The sequence below is a fragment of the Monodelphis domestica genome, chromosome 7, assembly GCF_027887165.1.
Source record: "Monodelphis domestica isolate mMonDom1 chromosome 7, mMonDom1.pri, whole genome shotgun sequence".
Taxonomy (NCBI): domain Eukaryota; kingdom Metazoa; phylum Chordata; class Mammalia; order Didelphimorphia; family Didelphidae; genus Monodelphis; species Monodelphis domestica.
Genome location: NC_077233.1, coordinates 170451707 through 170476137, shown reverse-complemented (window position 1 = coordinate 170476137; position 24431 = coordinate 170451707). Strand labels below are relative to the sequence as shown.

The 24431-nt window shown below is 39.2% G+C and overlaps 1 protein-coding gene across 6 annotated transcripts in view; it reads right to left on the bottom strand.

The window, feature by feature from the left end:
- The window catches only part of UNC13B (unc-13 homolog B), a 372543-nt gene that overhangs the window by 50407 nt on the left and 297705 nt on the right, over window positions 1-24431 (bottom strand). The window contains exon 1 of one of the 6 annotated variants that reach the window (XM_056806036.1): window positions 4118-11108. The exons of the other annotated variants lie outside the window; for them this stretch is intronic. Within the exon in view, the coding sequence (XP_056662014.1) occupies window positions 4118-6572 (2455 nt within the window). The 5' untranslated portion in view covers window positions 6573-11108. Of the gene's footprint in view, window positions 1-4117; window positions 11109-24431 lie in introns of those variants that run through there. 6 annotated transcript variants of the gene reach the window in all.

Sequence of the window (24431 nt, the reverse complement as noted above, 5' to 3'; positions counted from 1 at the left end):
CATTTATCCAATAAATATTTACTGAAACCCTACTATGTGCAAGGTATCTAAGGGGAAGATAAACGTATAAAAACGTTACAGTCCAGTAGAGAAAATAAAATATCATAGCTACAAGGTAGAATGTGCTAAATTCCATATTAGTGAGACATTAGGCTTCTTCACCCAAGAAGAGGAGAGATGCTGTAGAGTCACCTGGAAGGCCTAATGAATATTCAAGTAGGAAGTCAATCAGCCCCTTTCTATAGCCTTATATGCCTACTCCAAGATTAGTGCATTTAGATAAACTTTTAGAATACTTTGGCCTACCACCTCAGAGTCATTTCACATAGAGCCAGCTCACATCAGTGTGCCATCCAGAACCACCTGGCTATCTGGATGGAGTTGGTATCCTGGGATTCAGTCAACTAGAAAAGCTGTCTCCAGGTCAAAACACAAACCTAGTAATGGCAGCTGGGATTTAAAAAGGAAGACTTCATAGAAGAGATAACATTTGATTGGACTTCTGAAGAATAGCTAAGATTTTCATAGCATCCATCCCCTCTATTCCCCTCTGCTGCTGGCCCCGTGGAGGGCCTTGTATGTCAAGTCAAGTAGATTGGACTTATTCAAAGGAAATAAAGAACCACTGAGGGCAATTAAGTCATAGGGGAATAAGACAGTCAAGGCAGTACATTAGAAAGACTAATGTGGTAATGGTATGCAAGTTTAATTATTTCACTTGAACCTGACAGCAAAGGAATAGAGCATATGCTATTCACATGAATTCAGTTTTGGAGAAATTATGTATGTCACAAATCCCTATACAGGCTTGAAGCCCCCTCATTTTGTGAAATAAAAACCACATCCTTCTCTAGGCCAGCTGCTTCACCACAGGCAAATAGTTACATACTAAGGGGGAGAAAGGAGCTGGCCCCAAATGCAACCTATCCAGAAAAAGGCCAGCGTTAGTATTGCATTGACAAACCCCAGTCCTACAGAATGGGTACCCTGGTGAAAAGGGAGAAAGCATCCCTGGACTCCACCATTGATATATAAATTTTGACTCTTTGGAAAGTCCAGTCATTAGTCAAAGAAAGAGGCTTTGATATTTCTGCCCAAGTTTATTTTCCAAAGTCAACATTGTATATTCCAGCTTATTCATAATTGGAAAGAAGCATGTTATTCTCTCTATCTTACTCTCTAATAGGATTCCAGTTTCCCCTTTCTTTTAAGGGGATAATGAACATTTCCCTTCTCTTTTGTTTCTCTGGTGGTGGGAGGTGAGAAAGATATAGCCCTTCTCTTACCATTAACCTTTACATATTCTCCTTTACTCCAACCCCATCCCATAGGACCAGTTTTTTCAGGACCAAGTTAGATCCTAGTAATAAATCTATTTAAAGAACTTTATAGAGCAGTCAGGTTGCCCCTCCACTAATCTATGCCTTCCTTTATCTCTACTGTCACTGCCACATGCCTAAGTCTAGGCTCTCATCATTTCATACCCTACCTACTCCAAACTCATTTTCTTTTTTTTTCCAATCCCTCCTCTAATTCACAATGAGGACCACTGCCAGATTAATCAGTTTGCAATATGGTTTTCATAAGGTTACTGACCTACTCAAAAGACTTCATTGCCTCCCAGGTCCCTTTAGGATTAAGTTCAAACTCTTCAGACTAGGACTGATAGCATTTTATAGTTTTACCTCATACTCAATTAACAAATATTAAGTGCTTACTATGTTTCAGACAGTAAGCTAAATTGCTGAGGTTTAAGGGACCAAAGTAAATAGCTTCCTTTCCCAAAGGAGCTAAATTTTGATTGGGGAAAGTGACTGATGCACATAAGCACGCAAAATTAATGCAACATATGCATTTGGGAGGGAGGACTCATAAGCTGGAAGAACTAGGAAAGGCTTCATGTAGAAGGCAATGCTTGAACTAAGTCCTGAAGGAAACCCATAATAGAGGACAGTGCAAAGGCATGATGAAAAAGAGCTACAATGTCTTGTGTATGCAACAGTGAGGAGATCTGTGGGGATGGCTGAATTGTAGACTATGAGAAGAGTAAAACGTAAGAAGTTTGGAAAAATAGGAAGGGACAAGGTTGTGAATAGATTGAAATGTCAAACAGAGGCTGATATCTGATCTAAGTGCTAGGGAGCCCCTGGAGTTAATTGAGCAGACCTGCCTATTCCCCAATACATTCCTATTCTGTTCTATTAAGGTGAGTCAGCACACCATCCCACAAATACCATTCAGGCTTTTTTTTTTTTTTAATTTATGTTGTTCCTCTTGCCTAAAACTTCTGCTTTCTCCTATACAAATTCTGTTCTTCCTTCAAACCCTTCTTTCAGAAATCTTCTTTCATTAATCCAAGCTTCACTGATCTCCTGTTTCTATGAGCTCCTACCATATTTACAGTCACAGAATCAGGAAATTTTGGATTTGGAAGGAGTTTTAAAGATAATTTACTGCAACAATTCCAACCCCTCCTCCTGTCCAAACTCATTTGGTAGATAAGAACTCAGATCCAGAGAAGTTAGGTGATTTAACCTGAATCACAGACTGTATCAAATAATTTAGCACCTAATTATAATCATCTTGCATCTTCCATGTTTTCTGGATTTGTTGATATGCCTATTTATTTGTATGTTACAGCTCCCACTGGGACACAAGATCCCTGAGGGCAGGGATTGCTTTTGCCATTTTTTGTATTCTCAAGTCTTATACATTTTCTGGCACTTAAGAACCACTCAATAAGTGTTTACTGATTGATCAATATTATTCCCTATTATTTCACTTGGATGAGTATTATTCTCCAATGAGAACCGAAATCTTTTGAAGAAAAGACCTATCTTTTCTTCTTTCTTCTTCATAGCTCTTTGCAACAACCCTCAAAAGTACTCTCACACTTCAAAACTAGTTCAGCTCCTACCACCTTGAAAAAGTCTTGGGATCCCTCCACTATGTCCTTTTTGAAAAAAAAAAGTCAATTCCATTCACTTTAACATAAGCTCAGTAAAATTCTGCTTAAGAACATCAAGCTATATTCCCAAGCAGGCTGAAACTGGGATGGTAACTGTTCACAAAGCCACTTCTGTGTTCTAGCTGATGGCCCCCAAAATGGTACTTTGTCAGTTTGGGCATAATTCCCTAAAAGGGATAAATATGCTCAACAAGAATTTACTCCAAGCTCTGTATATTACTCTTTAAACAAAAAGGAAAATTGGGCTTTTCTCCTGCCATTACTTGGACAAGACATTCTTCTTTAATTATTCTTCTGTGAAGTCTTTCCCCCATATCACCCATCCTCATTTCCTTGGCCAGAAAGTCTCATATAATCTCTTAAATCACTTAATATACCCAAACCAGATTATGTTATGGATTAGGAGACTAGGAAGGAAATAGAAAAAAGGGACCATGAATGACACTTCACTTTCTTTTTCACTTTTTTAGGGTTGGACCAAGGCTTATTTTTCATGTCCAACTTTTCTAGATGGGAAACAATTTTTAGCCACATCTTTATTATAGCTAAATTATGTGAAAACCACACAACATGGAAGTCCTGTTATAACTAATTCTAACTAACTCTGTAATTTGCTCTTATTTGTATTTGTTTCTTAGGTTCTTTAGAGGCAGTTCTCAAACAGTGGCTATAGTGCCTGTCTTCATGTCAAAAGGACCTAGGTTGTTCCTTTGTGTGACTATGTGTGACTATGACATCTGTGTGAGCCTGGAAAAGTCACTTAAATTTTCAGTGCTCTGGGTAATTCTAACTAAAGAAAAGCTGCCCCTCTGAAGCTCCCCTGGGAGTTCCCTATACTTATAAAATCACAGATCCAGTCCCTATTCCTGATTCATTTGATTCTTGCTTGTATATTTACTATGCCTCCATTAGAATGGGAATTCCTTGTAGAGAGGTATTTTTTCTCTTATTATTTCTGTTTATGCACTCCCTTCCTTTTCCTCCTCAGGTCCTAGTGAAGGTCTCTGAACACAGGTGTTTCATAAGAGCTTTGAGCACCAGGGCTAAGACAAGTCTTCCCACCCCCATACTCTTTCAAATGCCCAGTATTGACCAAAGGGAAATCCTATATAACCAGTCAAGGCCTTAACCACCAAAGACTTAATGTACCTGAATATATTTCTTCAGTTGAAAGACAGTTTGCTTCTTGAACCAATTCCTGTAAAAGTTTCTTCTGCATTAGTTTCTTTTCTCTCAGTACATTTTTGAAGTTGTTGATGCACTTGTTGAGGTATATAGTCTCTGCACACACCTGCTCTAGGCTCAATTTGCCATCGCTGGGCTCCTGAGGCCTTGGACAAGTCTCATCTCCAAGGCTGCACATGGGCTTCAGCTGTCCTAAAGAAGCATCCAGGTCTGAACAGGGCAATGAACAAGAGAGCAGAGAGTCATTGGAAGCAGGAGAAAGACTGCTATGGTCCAAGTGGGCTTGTTCTTTATGTCTGGAAACAATCACCTCACTGCTTGCTGCATCGCTAGCCAAGCTCTCACTCCCTCGACTTGAGGGGCTTTCTACTAAATAGTCTCTGTCTCCCCCAGGGCTCAGCATCTGCTGTAGCCCATCACTGTCATCAGTTTGGGAACCACTCTCATTGCTTTCCAGGCCTTCAGGACTGAAGGAATCACTGCTCTCTAGCTTCTGAAATACTCCCTGAAGGGCTGACTTGAAGTGGTGAATGGCTTTTCCTAATTTATTTGTGTAAAACTTCACATCCATGCCATCTCCATCTTCCTGGGAGGTATCCAGAACATATGTAGAACTATCCAAAACATTCCTAAGAACCTGCACAGCAGTCTCCTCCTCCTCATTTAAGTCAATATGAACCATGTCTTTGAAAGCCTCAGATCCTATGGTCACTTCGTTCATCACGCCTTCACATCTTAGAGTCATTAGCCTTCTGGACTCATCCATTAAAAGGGAATTTAATTGCTCTGGGCTCAGAATCTCAAGTCCTGTTTCACAACCCAGCATCTGGCCTTTCTCTGCTTGGGTAGCCTCAGGAGATGGGCAATGGCTGCCTTCCTCTCTAATGCAGCCAACTTTTCCTTTTGCTCCTTTGTACAGAAGTCCCTGACAATGTTGTTCTGTAAACTCTTGTACCTTCCCAGAATCCTCTTTGGGGAGGAATTCTAAGAGAGAGCCCTTAGTTTCCTGCAAAATAGATGAAAGGGCCTCATTCTGTGACCCAGGCTGGTTTCCATGGTTGCAAAAGACCACTTGGGCTCTTTTTCTGGCTTCTTCCACAGACCCAGACACCACACTGTTTCTTTTTCCTAGGGTGACCTTGGGTGGAAAACAAAGCTTCTGGCCTTGGCCCTCCCCACTTTGATTCTGAGCTCTAGTCCAGTTAGCATCTGTTTTTTGTGCCTTGTCTCTTTTATCTCCATGCAGAACCCCTTCATCAAGACTCAAAGAACGCCAGCGATGATTCTGCAGCCCTCGATGCAACAATGAAATGGACTCCATCTGAGGGCTCCAGTCCTTCGACCAGCTGGGCTCTTCTTGTGTTGCAATCTGAACCCCTACACTTTGTAAGAGGATTGATTTCTGTAAAATGAAGTCTCTCTGTTCTGGGTGTACAAGTCTGACTATCATGGGCCTGGGATCATGGGCTGTGCCCACAGCTACATTGACCCTATGGGCATCCCTGATGTACTTGCTGCACTGGATGCCATTAACACAAAGGTGCTTGGCCAGGAAGCTATACACAAGCTCTGTAGTGTTTTCCCCATCTTCCTCAGGAAGGCCATAAAAATACAAGGTGGGCTCCTCCCTGGGCCTTTCCATATGAGACTCTTTGGATTTCCCCATCACACATGCCTTGGCTGGAGAGGGACTGCTACCCACTTGTAATCCTTCAATCTCACTCAGCACTGAATCCACACAGCTGGACACCTCGTCCACAGAGCCTTTAACCAAGCTCAGGTGCTGCTGAAGCTCTGCAATCTCCAATTGGAGGCGGCTGATTCCTTGTAATTCTTTCACAATGTAATCCACCACATCGCCAGGGGGCTCCTGCTGCTGTGACTGCCTGGAACTATCATCTCTGGATGGAGATGGTTTGAGCCTTTCCCTTTCAGGGAGTTCCTGCTGGCTAATGGAAGGGCTCTCAGTGGACAGATCCCGAAAGTCAGACTTTGTAGTGCTGGGTTGTTCCTTACCCAACTGAGTTCCATCTATGTCAGGGCCAGAGTGTTGTCCAGAGCAATCACTGCAGGTCATTTCTACCTTCACACTGTTAACTGTAACCACCTGCTCACAGCCAGTAGGCAGCAAACTCCTATCTTGAGGAGAGACCCCAGTAGGGCTGGGAGTGGGAGGCTTATCCCTGATGTCAAAGACTATCACGGCTGACCCTGAATCAGCTGAGAGCTCTGAGCAGGTATTTGAGTCTGCAGAGATTTCCTCTTGAGGTTCCTGCAACAACCTCTTCATTTTCTCCCTCAGGGCCTGAGGGGGTTTTGTTTTCTTCCCTTTATTTCTGGCCAGGATGCTTCCTAGAGATTTTCTTGGAAAGGCAATGCCACGTCCTGATCTTTTCAGTTTATTCCTAGCAAACATCATTGGCTGCTGCACCAGGCCTGGTGCATCATGCTGCCCAATCGAGACATGTGTCTTGCTCTAAAGTCCAACACATGCTTTTAGATCCCAGCTTGACTTTCTTACCAGGTAACTACTGAGAGAGGAAAAAGTGCACGGAGGTAAAAAAAAAATAGGACAATATCAAATATAACAGCAAAAAAACCAAATAGATCCTCCTTTATCTCTTAGGGTTCCTGCTTCAGTTATGGTCTGTAAGTAAATCCTAGCTAAAATATTAGTCCTTCGTCTTCACTGAAGTTTTAAATGTCTAATAAAAAACAACTCCTGTGATATAGATATGTCTCCCAGGACCCCTTTCCTTTTTGAGGGGAAAATTTCCTACAACATTTATTGGAGGAGAAATTCTGTAGAATGAGGGCAGGATGTCTGGCTTCAGAACAGTAGGTATCTTCTTAATGTTGAAATCACATAAAATGAGAGAATTAAGGACTAGTTAAAGAATGAATAAATGAATAAATGATTGAATGAATATGCAATACATCAATATCAAGAAGCTTGAATCACAGAGTTACCAAAATACATTTTAATGATACTGTTCAAATATAAAGACTAAAACATGTCACTAAATGAGACAACTCCCTTGAACTCAAACAAGATGATGACTGTTCTTGGTTGCATATGCTTAAAAACTGCAGTGTATCTTTGAACTCCTAAGACCTCACCAGAACACTCAAACAGAAAATTAAGACAAGCATCATCCAGGAACATATAGTAAACCCTTCTGATGTAGGGTGACAAAGGGCTTTAGGTTGGGTAAAAAAGACCTTTTTGAACTTTGCTCCATCAGTGATGACTGACTCATACTGTAGAGGGAACTTCTTTCATTCTACAGAATATGATTTAAGTCAAGTGTTTTAAAGACCTATTTGAAGGTTATGAAGTTGATTAGCTAACTACTAAAGTATATCTGGGATCTATCTTACAGATAAGAATGAGGTAATGTTTTTCAGATCCCCAAACTCCTTAGAGTGATTTTATTATGAATTCTGCTTCATAGAGGGCTAGATATTAACAAGGATCCCATTTTATTTAGTTTAATTAAAGAAATCCTTACCTTCCATCATGGAATCAATATCATGTATTGGTTCCAAGACAGAAGAATGATAAGGGCTAGGCAATGGGGGTGAAGTGACTTGCCCAGGGTCACACAGTTAGGAAGTGTCTGAGACCAGCTTTGAATCCAGGACCTCCCATCTCTGCACCTGGCACTCAATCCACTGAACCACCTAGCAGCCCAAGCAGCCCATTTTAAAGGAACTGTTCCCAAGTACAAAGAGAAAAGTCAAAAAGGTCTAATATAAAAGTAAAGAAAAGTCAAAGGAAAGGATATTTGAGATTCTAGGAGATGTGCCAGGCCTTGAATCAGCTCATGCTCCCTCATTGATACAGAAACAGATAGATGGACATCTGTCTTTGGGGGGAAGGAAGGGGAAGAGAGAGAAAGAAAGAGACAGACAGACAGAATCTGTTCATTACTCATTCTGGCATCAAGACAACTGGAAAAAATGTTCCTCAATCTTTCCCTCCAATCAAAGATAGCACAGATCCTACCATGAATCTAGTTCCTGGTACAGAGAGGCCTAATGTGATGCTGCTACAAATATGACTGATTCAGCTTCCCAAGATGTGGATGGGCATTTCACCTGGCCAGGCACTTATACCAAGGATCAAAATACCACTAGGATTCTAGTCCTCAATGTACTACTTGATAGTTTCTAAGGTATATGCCCTGTTTTTTCCACCATGGCACAGTAGATAGTGAGAGCTGACCCTGAAGTTAGAAAGATAGAATTTGTGGATTAAATGAAGGTTAGTTGTAAGACTATCAGCACAAGGGTGAACCTTACACTAAGAAGCTATTTTCAGTCATGGATTTAGGGCTGGAAAGTCTTCTAGTCAAACCCTATCACTTAATTTTTATAGAGACTGAAACCCCAACAAGCTGACTTGCTGAATGTCATGTGATGAATCAGTGACAGAGCCAGGACTAGCATCCAGACCCCTCTGTTCCTAGTCTAGTAGTCTCTCTCCTATACTCTGCTACCAAATAGCAATTCCTCAATGCAACACCCAGGCCAAGAGTACACAGGATTGGGAAGACAGTTAATTCCTAGCTCCCTCTAGCACAGGGGTTAGGAATTCTCTTAACCAGGGTCCATCAACTTAAAAAACTAGTTTTTAAGCCCCATACTTTGATATGATTGGTTTCCTTTATAATCATATTTGTTTTATTTTAAGGACTTAAAAACATGATTCTGAGAAAGGGTCCATCGCCTTCACCAGACTATGAAAGGGGTCCATGATCCAGAAAAGTGAAGAACCTCTGCTCTACCAACTTCCAGCTAATATTCCTGATCCCATGTCTAGAACCAGAGAGCTAGCAGCAGGGACTGTCTCTTTCGTTGTTGCTTCATCCAAATGCCAGTAAGGGTGCACCAAAACTATAGCTCTCTTTGGCTCTGGTTGAGAGAAACAGTTGTTTTCCTTATGTCACTGGAACTACAGATCCTTAGGGCTTAGGCAGAGCTGAGGTTCTGAATATACACAGACAAAAATAACTACCTTCATCCTCTCATCCTTTATTGTCTACTTTGTAAGACAGATGCTTCATTCCTCAGGAACTATCATCACTGCCTCCTATTTGAGATCTGGCTCTCAGTTTCCTCATTTGTGCAATAGATGATTCCTTTTCCTGTAAGAAAATTTCAGGAGAGTGCTGGCTAGCACCTTCACTGTCTCTTTGGGCACTTAGCAGGCACAGTGGCTAAAACACTGGAAATGGAGCCAGAAGATAAGTTCAAAATCAGTCTCAATCACTTAATTAGCTTTGTGACCATAAACTAGTCACCGAACTTCTTTTTACCCACGTTTATTATCTATAAAATCAGGATAATAATACCACCTTCCCAACAAGGATATTTCAAGAATCAACTGAGGTGGGTGCCTTGAGAACTTGCCTTAAGGGAAGTCCCAAACTGACTTTGTCTTAGGCTAACAAGGGATCACCTATCCTCCATTTAGTGTCCAGAATAGGAGTAACAGAAATGCTCAAATCCTCAATCATTCCTTTTCTCTTAGAAGTTTCCCCCATTGTATCAGAGATACTTTCCCAAGAAGACCAACACCTGACAGGAACCATCCTTTTGTATCCATTGTAAGTTAGGTCACTCCCTGATACCCTGGCCTCTAGCTACAGCCTCTTTCCCAAGTCTGCTTGTAAACTGTCAATGTATATTTACTGTACTTAATTCTCCCAAAGGTGTATGTCCCCAAGTTCAATTTTTCTTTAGAGAATCATCTAGCACTGTGATCCTCTCAGAGACACTGTCCTCAGAACCCCCAGGGTTCAACTCTGTGTGGTATTTAGCACTTGGCTCTGTGTGGTGGGCCAAATATCAAGGAAAGGACCTGTCTCTTTCCTCATTAAAGATTTGGTTTTGCCAGCTATTTTAGTGGTTCTGTGTTTTTCCAAGTTGACATGGGTTATATAAAACTCTTTGCAAACCTTGAAGCAACCCATTATGGATGGAGAAGAAAGCATGAAGAGAAGGTGAATGAGAGGGAGGAGAATAAAAAAGGAAGAGGAGGAGGAGGACTATCCTATACAAAGTGAAGAAGGACCTGAGAGTCTCTACAATCCATTTTGTAAATCCTTCTTTGATTAGGAAAATATTTGCTGGCATTTAGAGCCCAGTTAAATCTATCTATTCTCTCTGGCATCCTGAGAAAATATGATATGGAAAGCCATTGAGAAAATCCTAGTGAAAAGTGCAGAAATCAGAAATGAAAACCATATCCAAGATAGTTCCAAACACCAGTGACACAGGTTGTAATCTTTAGTAGCTGGGAAAGTCAAGGCCCAGCCATTCATATCCACCACTAGATCCCTGCTAGTTCTTGCTGGCTGTCACCCTTATATAAGCTAGTTGGTAAGGGCCTCAGTGGAGTTTCATGTAACCCTATTCTATTCTTTGCCAAGATCTATAACCAGGCTTAAATCTCTTGCCATTTCATCCCATTGTTTAGATAGCTATTTTGGACTTTTCTCTTAATCTGGGAGTGAAACCTACTTATGCCAACTGAGTACCTCTACAGTGCAAATACCAGAAGGGCTGTAGCCAATCAGGGAGGTTCTTGCCCTGCCCCGCTGCTTTAGACCCTCCTCTGACACCCCTTCTGGAAATGCAGTAGTAGAGCCACTTAAAGGTGCTGCAGTTACTTTTCCTATCACTCTTTACGTCAATACAGAATAGTTGCCTGGTTTCTCACACTGAAGAGAAGCAGGAAATTTCCAGCCAGGGCTGCCATAGCAACCTGTTCCCAGCCCCCACCTAAAATAATCACACATTTCCAGAGAATCTTTTAAAAAGTTCCCTAAGGAAGCTGCTGATGTGGACTTGCAGAACCAAAAGCTAGCTCAGGAGATATTAAGATTGCAATACCATAGATTTAAAGCTAAAAAAGACCTCAGAGGTCATCTAGCCCAACCTTCTAATTTTTCAGATGTGAAAACTAAGGCCAGCAATCAATAATGTAACATTAGAGTCTGAAGGAATCTTGGAGATCATTTAGGTCAAGTCTCTCATTTTATAAAGCAGGAAAAGGATATATATATATATATATATATGCATATATGTATATATGTATATATATATGTATGTATGTATGTATGTATGTGTGTGTGTGTGTGTGTGTATATATATATATATATATATATATATATATATATACATATATATATATATATATATATATATATATAGTTGAAATAATTTGTCCATGATCACAATAAGTCACTGGCAGCAATACTATTAGAACAAATGTTTCCTATATGTCAGCCTAATGTTATTTCCACTATACCTTGCTACCTCCTTCATTGTGTCCCTCCTTCCCTAGGATCATAAACTAGACACCAATGAGAAAAGTCCTAAAAGCATTGTAGGCTGCAACTTGCTTCTCTTTCCTTTCTGTCTCTTCTCTCCTCCAATCTGCATTCCCTAGGAGCCAAGAAAGGAATTAAAAATGGCAGTGGTGAATGTCTCTGATGTATCTTTGGTACTCTCATGTTGGTAGGAAGAGATGACAGCATTGTTGGTTTTTTTGTTTGTTTGTTTGTTTTTTGTCGCTATGGTGGTGACTCTAGCTCTCCCATCCCCTTTGCCTGGTCTACTATTTATTTAGCTGAGAGAAAGGACAATACATCTTTAAGAGAACTTCCTCAGTCTTCTGTAAACCTTCAGCTACCCTTATTTAGTATATGGCCTGAAGTCAGGGTAAAATCCCTTTAAGAATTCTTACCCTCAGAAGGTTATGTTTGATTTTCACTAATATAAACATCTCCCCAGTAAGGAAAGCAATCCCAGAAAAGGGATATGTGTGAAGTCTACCTTTCATGTTTTAGGAATCCCAAACAACACATGCTGATAATTCTCTGAGATAGATGTCCAGGACAGAAATGAATTGTGCACAGACTCTATTCATTGATATTCCCAGGATCACTGGGTTAAGATGCCCTCTGATCCTAGAATTTCATTCCATTTCACGTTCTCATAGTCTAAAGGAGTGGGAAACATGTGCCTTTAGAAATTCTGAGTCCAAACACATGACAAATGAGGAGCTGGTAAAACAGAGAAACTCGATCTTACAGGCTTATAGGAGTGATCAGGACACAGACTTAAGTGTGGCAACTGACCAAAGAAAGCTTCTTGTTCCAAACAGCAGGCCCAGAACTCTCAAATGGTCTATCACTGGGTTGTTGCCTGTACAACTCTGAGAACCCAAAGACTCTTTACCAATGGCAACCCCATCTCTCTTCCTAGGAAAACTTTTCTAAACTTCAAATAAAAGGGAAGTTTCTCATAAAATAACTTAGAAAAAGCAATGATAGAGCATAATAGCAAGGGTGCTGGATGGAGAGACAGAATTCTTAGCTTTATCACTAAATAGCAACAGGCCCTAAGCAAGACCTATAAGTTTTCTAATATGTACAAAAAAAGCAATAATCTTGTCATACATACTTCATAGGATTGTTGTGTAGATCAAGTAAGATCATGTGGGCACTCTGTAAATTGTAAAGCATGAGGCCAGGAATTCTTAGGCTATGGTTCTGTGAATTTGAGGGCTTTTAAAATGTATTTATTATATTTTGACAAAAAAGTATTGGTTTCCCTTGTAATCATATGTATTTGATTGTGTGCATTTAAAAACATGATTCTGGGTGTGTCAAGGAAGTTAATTCCCTTCCCCCTCCTAAATAGCTTGACCTGTCCATCAAACATTCCTGACATAACACAGTTGCACCAGGTTTTCATCCCTCTATGTGCAGTACGTCAATAAAAGTCAAGGCTTTGGGCATGTGAGGAGAGAACTGAGAAGAGAGAGAAGAAGGAAGAAGTGAGAGGGATGGAGGAAGAGACTGGCAGGCTAGACTCCATGTGGTCAGTTTGCTGAGAGGAATGATTGTCTACCCTTTCTAATAAACTTTATAAAATGTATATCTGGGTAGAAATATTATTCCAATTCTTACATGGGAAAAAGTCCATATGTTTTGCTAAAGGGGTTCATCTCTCATACTCACACATGCATGTGCATGCACGCGCACACACACACACTAAGAATTGTAGAGGATTATTATTTTAGCAGTTAAGATGGTTTTGCCAACAAACTCAAACCATTCAGTTACTTACATGAGTTAATTAATGGTGGATAACAATAGCTCGGAAATAGAATGCCAATGTCAGAGCCATTTGATGGGGACAGACTTGATTCCCTTTAACCATGGGTCAAGCCCACCAGACTTTAATTTTGTAGCTACGTTAAATTAGGCTTTAAAAAGGTCTTGTCCATAGTAGACACAAAGTTCCACTTTGTGGTCTCAAATGCAGCTTCTCTTCTCAGCATTAATTACTTTGAATAGCCTATAAAGTCTCAAACTTTCTTCACCCCAGTATCTTTATAGGATCATACAATTTTAGATATAAAGTTGAAACTAATCAGAAGCTACCTAGTCCAACTCTTGTGTTCAGATAAGAAAACAGAGGCCCAGGGAGGTTAAATGATTTCATGTTTCTCTGAAGGGATACAAGATCCAACTGCAACATCTAGTCTCATGTAGTCCTGGGGAAAATGCCAGTCTCCTTTCACTCCCAGCTCACCAATTTTTGTGGAAGAAATTTCCATGGCTGAATCACTCACTCCTTGTAGCCAGCTACAACACAGGGAGAGAGATGCTTCCAACTAGACAAGTTTCCTTTGCCTTACCTTAAGACTCAGTGGTAAAAGTCCACTCCTGGTGCCTTCACTTGAATCCCTATCCTATTCACTGGACTCTCAGCTGGGAATTTAACACCATAGCTCTAGTGACTGCATTTTACCCATCCAGCTTCAGGTCACCATAAAAGTCCAAAGTAGCAAACGTTTAGGACTCTACCTTCCTCAGTCCTGCTGTAACTATGGGCTTCCTGAAGAAATAACCACTCTAAGAATGACCCCACTCAAATACCTAGCCATAAGGTAAACTCAGTTATTATAGAGAGTACTCTACCGCCCTTTCATTGTCTTAGAGATTTATTATAGAGCAACCTATTCTTTACTGTCTTAGAGATTTTTTACAGACGACACAATTTCAGTTCAACTGGTATACAAAGTACCACTGTATATGTGAGATCATGAACTGGTTATCTATACCCATATATACACATACAAGATGAGTTGATATTATTTATATAAGCTCACACGAAATGGATAAATTATTTGTAAAAAGCACATATATATTATATAGGCAGGTTATCTATACACACACAGAGATGAACAGATTATTTGCATAACTGAACATACTTAGGATGGATCACCTATATCCACATTCTTGAAACACATAATTGACAAGTTATCTGTATATCTATTACAATGGATGGGCTAAATGTTCACACCCTTCCCCCGTGGTTGAATTATTTGTATACATACACACGTGCACACACAAGATGGATGGTTATCACTATATACCCACAACAGATGGGTAACCTATATATATATACACACACACATATATATGAAATATATACATGCATAAAACATTTAGATATACATGCATGCACTTATACACACATGAAAATGGATTATATCTATATAAACATGTGGCTACAAATGAAATGGGACAGGTTATCTATCAGTAGGCATGTGGATGAATATATACCCAAGGAAAGTCACATCTGTATACAAGCTCACAGAATTAATGAATATGTTTTCTGTATGTATAAACAAGGTATGCCAATTATCTGTACACATGGTTGTGCACATAGAGATGCTGTTCTTAGTGCACAAGTTTCACACATCTGTCTTGCCAAAATGACACCCATCAGCAGTAAAGACCCAAGCAGGTTATATAACACAGTTACTCTCTATCAATAATATTTTGTTCCTGTCCCAGTTTGCTGTCTACAGCCAATAGCACTCTACAACACTTACCTTGCTACTACAATCAAAATGAGGATTAAAAAATGGGGGAAATATTTAATGCTCAACTACAGAACCCAAGTGATTCCTCTAAAAAGAAACCTATCCTTGTTAACGGAACATCGAAGCTACATAATGAACTTTCTAACAAAGACAAAGCCCATTCCTGATCGCAAGCCTGGCAAGAAGAAAGAAGAAGCTACTGTTAGCTTCACCAAACTGACAGGCTCGAGTGCCAAGCAGGCTCCCTGTCGAGGAATGGTAAAAACTTGATGATAGAAAACAAGGCACAGCCCAGAAATCCACCAGATGAAAAGCAGGGCAGGAGATTCCTTGGCTGCAAAGCTAGAATTCCCGTCTTATGTATGATCTCCAGGGAGGATTTCTGGTCACTAACTGGAACCACTGCTCTTTCTCCCACTGCAGACAGGCAGCCAAACTTCAGCTTGATCTGTAATTCTAACTCAATTGATTCCGGCTCTTTGAGACTGAGAAAGAAAGCAGGGCAGCTCCTGCTCCTGCTGCTGCTCCTCCTCCTCTCCAGCTGCTTCCTGCCTGCAACCTCCCATACAGCACCAGCCCTTCTCACACATTCCCAGCTCACAAGCAGCATGCCCCCCCCACCCTGCAACGATCACTCTCACACACCCTTCTGTGTGTGTCTCGCTATATATATCTTACTCTTTTCCCCAACCTTCCTCTCTTCATTCCTATCTTTTTGTATAAAAAAAAATTATACACATACACAGATAGTCAGGGAAGAGGAAGAAAAAACTACATTGAAAGACAGATACCCCCTTTTTTCTCCTTTATCTACACGTCTATTTAGCTTTGGGAATTGATTATGTTTATGAGGCAAAATAATCACTGACACATTCATTTTATAGAAATCTACCTTCTTTAGGTCATATTTCACTCAAAGATAGTAAGAGATTAAAGGATCAACAATCCAATTCTTAAATGAACTATATAAGAGCTTGGAAACAATTAGGAACATAGAATTATTGAACTAGAGCTAGAAGCACCACAGGAGTCAGATGGGCTAATGTTAATGCCCAGATAAGATTTTTTCAGATAAGAAAACTAAACTAAGGTCTAGATAATTTAAGGGATTGCTCCTAAGGTCACATACCATCCTGGAATCTGAACTAAAATTCTACAACTCCAAATTCAATCCTGTCAATTCTTCCTCAGGTTTGCATACAATCTGCTTTTTAAATTCTTTGCATGTAGCTGAACAATGTGAATAAACCTTCAGAAAAATCATTAAGTATTATTTGAGAGATCTTGATATATTATTTCATTTGATGCTTATAATAATTTTGTGAATGGGTGCTATTATTATGCCCATTTCAAAGGAGAGAAAACTAAGACTGAGGTTAAATAAAAGTCACAGAGCTAGAATTTGAGGAAAGATCTGAACTCTAGACCTCCTGGATCTAGGTGCAGCACTATTCACTATGTCATTTAGCTTCCTCTAGGAAAAAGGAATCAGAAATGAGGACAAGCAGGTGTGAAACCTGAGAAGCAAGGCTGGCTTAAGCAAAGGAGAGTAGAGGAACCAGACTTACTGGAGAGGCAGAAATGATTGAAAGACTCTTTGTGAAGATCAATGGTCACAGCTTTAATCATTAAGTAGAAAATCGTTGAAATTACATTCAAACAGAAATGTAAATAAGAATGTAACTTATAGAAAGAAACCTTATTAAGAAGAGTGGGAAGGGGAGGGATGAAGGGGCAAAGAAGGGAAGGATGGATATGGGCAAATCAGGTTTGTACAGTTACTGTGTCTGAGACTGGATAAGAACTCAGATCTTAATTTCAGGCCCAGGCCTCCGTCCACTGTGCTACCTAGCTGCCCACAAGATAGCTATTCCAAATTTCTTCAATAGAAGGTATCCAAAGAAATGTTATAGTTCACTGCCAAAGCCCAGAAGATTCCAGCTTAAAAAAAAACCCACATTCACCTTCCTAAGACCTAAGGGATACTCTCAAAACTGTAGTTCTAAAAAGCAGAGACCAGGCTAGGGGACAAGGAAAGCTAGGAATAAAATGTTTGCCTTACTTTCTTCTTATCAAAAATTGTTCCTCTATTTTTAATGGCAAGAATTTTAAAAGATATTCATTCTAAATTTTGAATTGCTACATTTTCTACAAGCCTTCTGACTATTTACTGTGACAGGGTAATCATTGTTCATTCATTTATCCACCAAACTATTAAGCCTATTTTCCTACTAAAGAAATTGAGGAACTTAGGTTTTTTGAGCTTTCATAACTGGGCATTCTGCCACCTGGAGCAAATAAAGCTGAGTAAGGCAGTGTCAGGTCTAAAATAGAGCTACTTCTGTGATTGGTTGAGATGAACTGGGGACAAAGATTGTGGTCACTGAAGAAGCTGAGGAACTCTAAAGTCAATGTGCTGAAAGAGAAAGGGTTAGTAGAAAAAGAGCATGAACCTATTTAAGGAGGAGAGAAAGTGACTCAAAGGGTCATGGATGACAGTAACCAGTACTTAGGTAGGGTGGAGTCAATTTGAAATGAACAGAGGAAGGTACTGAGCAATAATGGCAGTGGTAGAGTCTGAAAATTGAGGTCATGAAATCTTTCTGGCCCTGTGAATCATGGAATGTGAGAGAGAAGGAAGTAAGTTTTAGAGAGGGTGCCAACAGCTTTTGTATCTTCAGGAGAAGGCCAGGTTTCACTAAGCAAAGGAAGAAGGAAAGAATGCAAAGTAAAGAAGTCTAGAATGATGAATAGTTTGTTAACAAATGATGGATGATCCAGAAGGCATGTCAGAAAGGGAAGAAAGAAGAGAACAGGAAATGAAACAAGTTGGGACTGAGGAAATAAAGGATCAAGGGGTGGGAGGCGGATGAGTAAGCTGAAAGAAATTAAATGATTTGTCCAAGCATACAAAGCTACTTAATGTCTGAAGGATTCCAACTTATGTCTTCCAGACTTCAAGTCCAATTTCTATGTACTATCCTATCTAGTACTTTATGGAATGGATAGAGGGAAAGGTTGTACCAAAATCTAGCAAAGGACCTTTTGCTGCTGACCTTCCTTGCTCTCTACCATTAAACCTATGTTGATCTTTTGAGATGTGTTAAATACTTAGATAGCTATCTTATGACCTAAGATCAAAGATTTTAGAGTTGAAAGAAACAACTCGAGGTTAAAAGCAAAATAGGGGAGGGTAAAGTTAAAGAAGGTTTCATAAAGGACATTGGTTTAGGTTGAGTCTTGAAAGAAAATAAAGGTTGGTAGATGTGAAGCTGGGGAGGGAGTACATTCTAGGCACTGAGAATAGTATAGGCAAACACAAAGAAATAGAGAAGGCCGAGTAAACTAATTTGGCTGAACCACATAATACACAAATGGAAGTAAATATGAAATAAGGTTAGAAAGTTGGGTTGGAGCCAGATTGCAAAGAGACTTAAAATGACTGGATAAGCAGTTCAGATTTTTAAAATTCTAGAAAATAAAGAGTAACTGAAGTTTTTGAGTAGGCAAGGGACATTGTTAGACATGTATCTTAGGAAGATTATTTTGGTAACTTTATGGAAGATGGAAGAGGAAAACTGAGGGACTGAAAGCGGGGAGACCAATTAGGACTATTGAAATAGTCCAAGCAAGAAGGGATGAAGGCCTACACCTGTTGGTAGTTGTGTGAGTGGAGTGGAGTGGATTTAACAGATCTAAGGGATATCATGGAGGTAGAATGGATAGAATTTAGCAACTCATTAGATATCTCAGGGAGGAGAGAGAGGGAAGAATCACGGATGACTACAAAATGACAAACTTAGTTGATATAGAAGATGGTAGTGCCCTCATCAAAATCAGAGATTTTGGAACAGGGTGCATTTAAGGAGGAAGAGGAGTTCCCTTTTTACATGTTGTGTTAGAATGTGGGTCTCGTGAGAAATTTAGTCTTGATATATAAATTTAGAAGTCATCATCATAAAACTAATAAGTTGAATCCATGGAAGTTATTGAGAGCACTAAGACATAGCCTGAAGACAAGGAATAAATGATGTCAAGGAAAAAAAACAAACCTAAGAAGTAATGGTTAGACAAGTAAAAGAATCAGGAGAGAACAGTGACATGGAAACCAAGGGAGCAGAGAGTATTCAGGAAGTAGAGATAGTCAGATGTGTAGAAAGCTGTAGAAAAGTAAAGGAAAATGAAGACTAAACATGTATAAGGTAACAAGGAAGAAGCTAGCAGATATAGGGTGAGATTTTAAATCAGAGAAGGCATTATTAAAGGGAGAATTTCTCAAAGATGGGAGAGATGGAATCAAGAGAATATGTAGAAGAATTAGATTTGGCAAGGAAAAGGGTTACCTCTTCCTCAGTAGTAGTAAAGGAGTAAAGAAAAAGGATGGTGATGGATAAAAATTTAAAGTAATAAAGTAGAAAAGATGAGAAAGATCAAAATGGATAGCTTCAATTTTCTCAGTATAAAGTGAGAAGTGAAGTACTTTGCAAATAGAGTGGGGAGGTGGCATAGAGGGTTTCAAGAGGGAGAAGATTTATAAGAACTCTTGCTGTGAGTGTGGTAGTCAGTCTGAAAAATTCAAAAAAGATACTGCCTTCACAGTAGTGGAGGCTCAGTTGAGAACAGATACGATTTGATTTTTTAAATGTATCCTTTTTTTTCCCCAGTGAACAAAAATCTATTTTCTTTACTTTCTACCTCTCCCCCATTGGAAAAAGAAAAGTAAACAATACTTTTGAAACAAATATTTATACCAGGAGAATTCCACACTGAATATACCCCCCAAATATATCTCATTCAGTACACTGAGTACATCTTTCTGTCATTGTCAGTCCTCTGAATTCATAGATGTTAACTGTCATTTAGACTTAAGTCTTTTAAAGATTTTTTTTGTATTTATGAGAACAGTTAAATTTGTAAGTGGATGATTGCTCAACTTCTAGCTGCATTCAGCAATTTGAGTGTTAGAATTTAAAAAAGGAGTAATCTGGAGTTGGTATTGAGGAGGTAGAAATGACAGAAAGATAAAGGAGTAAACAAATTAAGAGTGGAGGAAAAACATATGATTGACCTTCTTAGTCATATAACATCAAGAATTAGAAGGAAGGAAAGAGTGGCTAGTACTGTGAAAACAAGGAGAGAAAGAGGGACGGACTAGAAGTTGTGTTGAGGGTATGATTTTATAAATTTCTGAATTGGTCTCATAGAGTACCAAAGTTCCTCTAGGCTTCTTGTTCCTAGGCTCTTTGAAGAACAAGAGTTAGATCAAAGTTGTAGGGCCAACAATGACCTAAATGAAATGCTCTTTTTTCTTTTTTAGCTGGTCCTACCAATAGACATACTAGCAATTTTGTTGAAAGGTCTGAATTATAAATTGGTGCACTGTATACTTCAATCTCAAGGTTAAAGCCTTGTGAAGGCAATAAACACACAGCTCAAGTATAGATGCATAATCTCCTTTCAAGTTGAGTACAATATGTGACTTATTCTATCCACCCACCACCAAGTCCTTTTAGCAGTACACAGATAAAAATCAGTAGTCATCTTGTGTTCATTGACACAATAATGTATTCTGCATTTTACATCTTAAGTTTAGGTCAGTTTCAAGTTTTACCCAATATTAAACAATTAACCTTTATATGTTACAAAATCCCCACTTTATTTTTCTGTTTCAAAAGTAATTTGAATAAAATACCAAATTTCTAATTGCCCTTTATTCATTCTCAATATACAAGAGAATCCTGGAAAATGCATTTTTAGGAGAAAAATGTTGTTCCTCTGACACAAGAGTGAGTTCCTATAATTCTATAACTATAGGAAGTACTCTTGCTAGCCCTGGGACTTGGTATTTAGACTACTTGTTCCTCAGGTCATTTTAGTGAAGACTTCAACAACCTAATTCAACAGGTAAAATTAACTTTTAAATTAATACCAATTCACTTGACTTACTTAAACCTACAAGTAAAAAACCATTGATTACACAGATAGCATTCGCTTTCCCTGCTGTCTTCAAATTACATCTCTCCCCCTCATCTGATGTAAGAAATTTATATTCCAAGAGAACCCTACAGCTCATTTCTGAACCCTCCACCTAATTATGCAGCCAACTCCGTGCAGCAAAGCAAACACCTCCTAAACCCAGCTGGGAGCTGGCAGTATGACAAGAAAGATAAGAATTGACAGAAAAACCCGAACTATTTCCAGATTCAGAGTAACATAAATTTGAATACTGTCAAATTTCAGTGGAACTCACAGTCAATTGGCTATGGAGTTCCCTGGACTTCGCCCAGGGAAAAAAAGGCATGACCAAGAGTCAGAAGAACAAAAATGCAGAAAAGGCTCATTAAATCTGAATTCTCTCTCCACCTCCACGCCCACCACCAACCACAGAGAAACTAGATGAAATGGGTTTCTCTTTCCTGAGTCAGAATCTAGACTCCCAGGGCTGGGGAGGCCTAGGAACTTCTTATGTGCTTGAAGAAGAACGCCAGAATAATATAAAGAGCTCTGGACTTGGATTCAACAAACCTGGGTTCAAATGTCAGCTCTTCCATTCACTAGTGTGTGACTATCAGAATTAATGAGAATATAAGAATTAGATATAAAAATGAACTTTTCCAAGTCCCCATTTCCTCAAACATGAAATGGGTATGATAATGCTTGCATTAACTCCCCAACACAGAGTTGTGAAAACTAATATATGCATAACTATATATAAATATGAATTATTGTCTTTATAATCCTAGTTCATAAACCATGGAAAGGTGTCCCCTATTTTCTAGGGGTATTTCCAAGGGAATATAATCATTACTTTCCCTTAGAAAACAGGCTGACTATTCTAACTAAGCAGTGTTATGTTCCTTGGGGAGCTTCATGAATGACACTTGATAGTCCCATCTATAGCAACACTTCAACCAAGGCTCTTCTGAGCACCCACAGGAATTTTCTGATTAAAAGGTTATACTTCATTCTGAAGCTATCTTCTTGAGCAGCTTTAGTATGTACTCATTCAGGTGAGAGTTAGCTAACTGAGTATCAAGCACATCCCATCATCTCTTTTTAAATCCCCCTTTCATGGTTTCAAATGAACTAGAAATGGGTTGGACTCCTGTCACCAGAGATGTGTGTGTGTGTGTGTGTGTGTGTATGAGTGTGAGTGTGTGTGTGTGTGTGTGTAAAAGTATTCATTCCTTATAGAAAGATTTCAACTCAACTTCTCTTGACCTCATTTTCCATAAAGGACTGACTAGATGGCTTACTGAGGCCCTTTCTTGTTCTAAATCTATGATCCTATGAACAACTCTGATTTTTACAACCATGTGTAACTATTTAGTATGGATGACTCTCTTTGGAGAAATCTTGTTCTCCATAGGATAATGAGACTCTAACCTGGATCAACAGCTGTGTGAATCATTACACTAAGGCAGTATGGTATGACTGAAAGACCTGTGTTTGAATAATGGTTCTGCAGTGTAACCTTAAGAAAGTATCCTCATTTCTTTGGTCTCAGTCCTGGTACTTGAAAAACAGCCTAGATAACCATTAACATGCCCTTCAGCTCTAATCTCCTTTAATGCTATGATTTTTGACCATTTCACAAAACATAGGACACAATGATCATACTTGTCCTGTCTCCCTCATAGGACTGTTATAAAGATCAAATAAGATAATGCATGGAAAGACAGATTGGGTTAAGGAAAAGAAAGGGGAAAAGGCATTCATCTGGAATCACTGTGATACTTTGAACAGACATACTGGAGGCCTGGTTCCCAATTTAAATTATTTGTAGGGCTTTTTGCCTAGAGACAGATAAGTCAAGATGGAAATTCATTCTGTGACACTGACACTGAAGCAAAATTGTGGGAAAATGAGCTAAAGAAAGGTTCAGAACTGAACTGGCAGACTGAAGATCCAAGACTGGAGTAGTCCCAAGGCCACCCAACATATTAAATCCTGTCTTTAGCTAAAACTAGCTAGGTGATAACAAAAATAATTTGAAGAATATATCATAAACCAGCTATCTCTCTTTTCATAAAAAACAGTCTGTGAATTGTCCAAGCCCAGAAAGACTGGGTTGAAATGGAAGGGTCTGTTTTTGTCTAGAAAGGCCTTAGCCTTTCTCCTTGAAGAACTAGCAATATAGCATCAACCTCTTCATTACCAAGTTTATATCATCAGTTATCATTCTGAGCATCCACACATGCCTATAAGAGTCAGTATTCATTCATTCCATCTTTCATCAAACAAATATTAAACACATGCTGTATGTCAGATTCTGGGAATACAAAGACAAAAATAAGAACAATCTCTGCCCTCAAAAAGGTTACATTCTGGTGGTGAAGGAGGCTGAGGAACAACATATACAGAGACAAGAAAATGCAAAATGTTTTCTGATAAAGCATATACTTCAAGTACAAGCTCAGTCTACTGTGACTTTCCTGCTGTTCTTCAGGAATTACTCTTGGTGGTAGTTGTTTTTCCTTCTCTCTTAAAAATCCAAAGCTTAAGTAGACATGGAAAGTTTAATATATAGCAGGAGTTGAAAAGGTTAAACTGGCTTTGCTACTTCACAAGGAGACTGATTTGATTAAAGAGACTTGAAAACATGTTTCCTTTCCATTCAACTGTTCTCTTTATGAAATTTCTTAAGAAGCTGTACAAAGCAAAATATATCAGGCAAAAAAAAAACTAATACCAGCAATGACTACCTAATTCCCTACTCCTCTCCTTTTCACCAGAGTGCATTTGGTAACCAGGAAAGGAAGAAACTTAGCATAGTAAAACTGACAGCTAGGTGGCATACTAGATAGAAAACTGGACACAGAGTTAGGAAAACTTACCTTCCTGAGGTCAAATCTGGCTTACTAGGTATGTGACCTTGGGGAAGTCACTTAATCCTGCTTATGCCAGTTCCTCATCTGTAAAATGAGCTGGAGAAATGGCAAAATATTCCAGTATCTTTGCCAAGGATACTTCAAATGGGGCCATAAAGAGTCAAAGAAGGAAAATAACTGGACATCAGTAGAGTAAAATTCTTTCAGTCCAAATCTTTTGCAGAATGCCAAAGTATTTTTAATTAGCCATTACATGGCTGCCCAATAACCAGAAATCCCATTCCTTGAGCTATATTGAAAAACTCAACTATTAGGAATTGCTGACAAATTTCAATTCTATAACCCAATCAGATACCATGTTGGACTTAAAAGATTTGTTTATAAAATTCAGAAATAGACATCAGATTCTTATGGACAAGCTTCACCAGCTACCAAGCATAATGTCTTTAGATCTCATTCTAGAAAGGATGAAATTTTTGCTCTCAACCAGAGGCTGTAATTACCAAAAGTCCAATTCAAAAAATCTCATCACTCT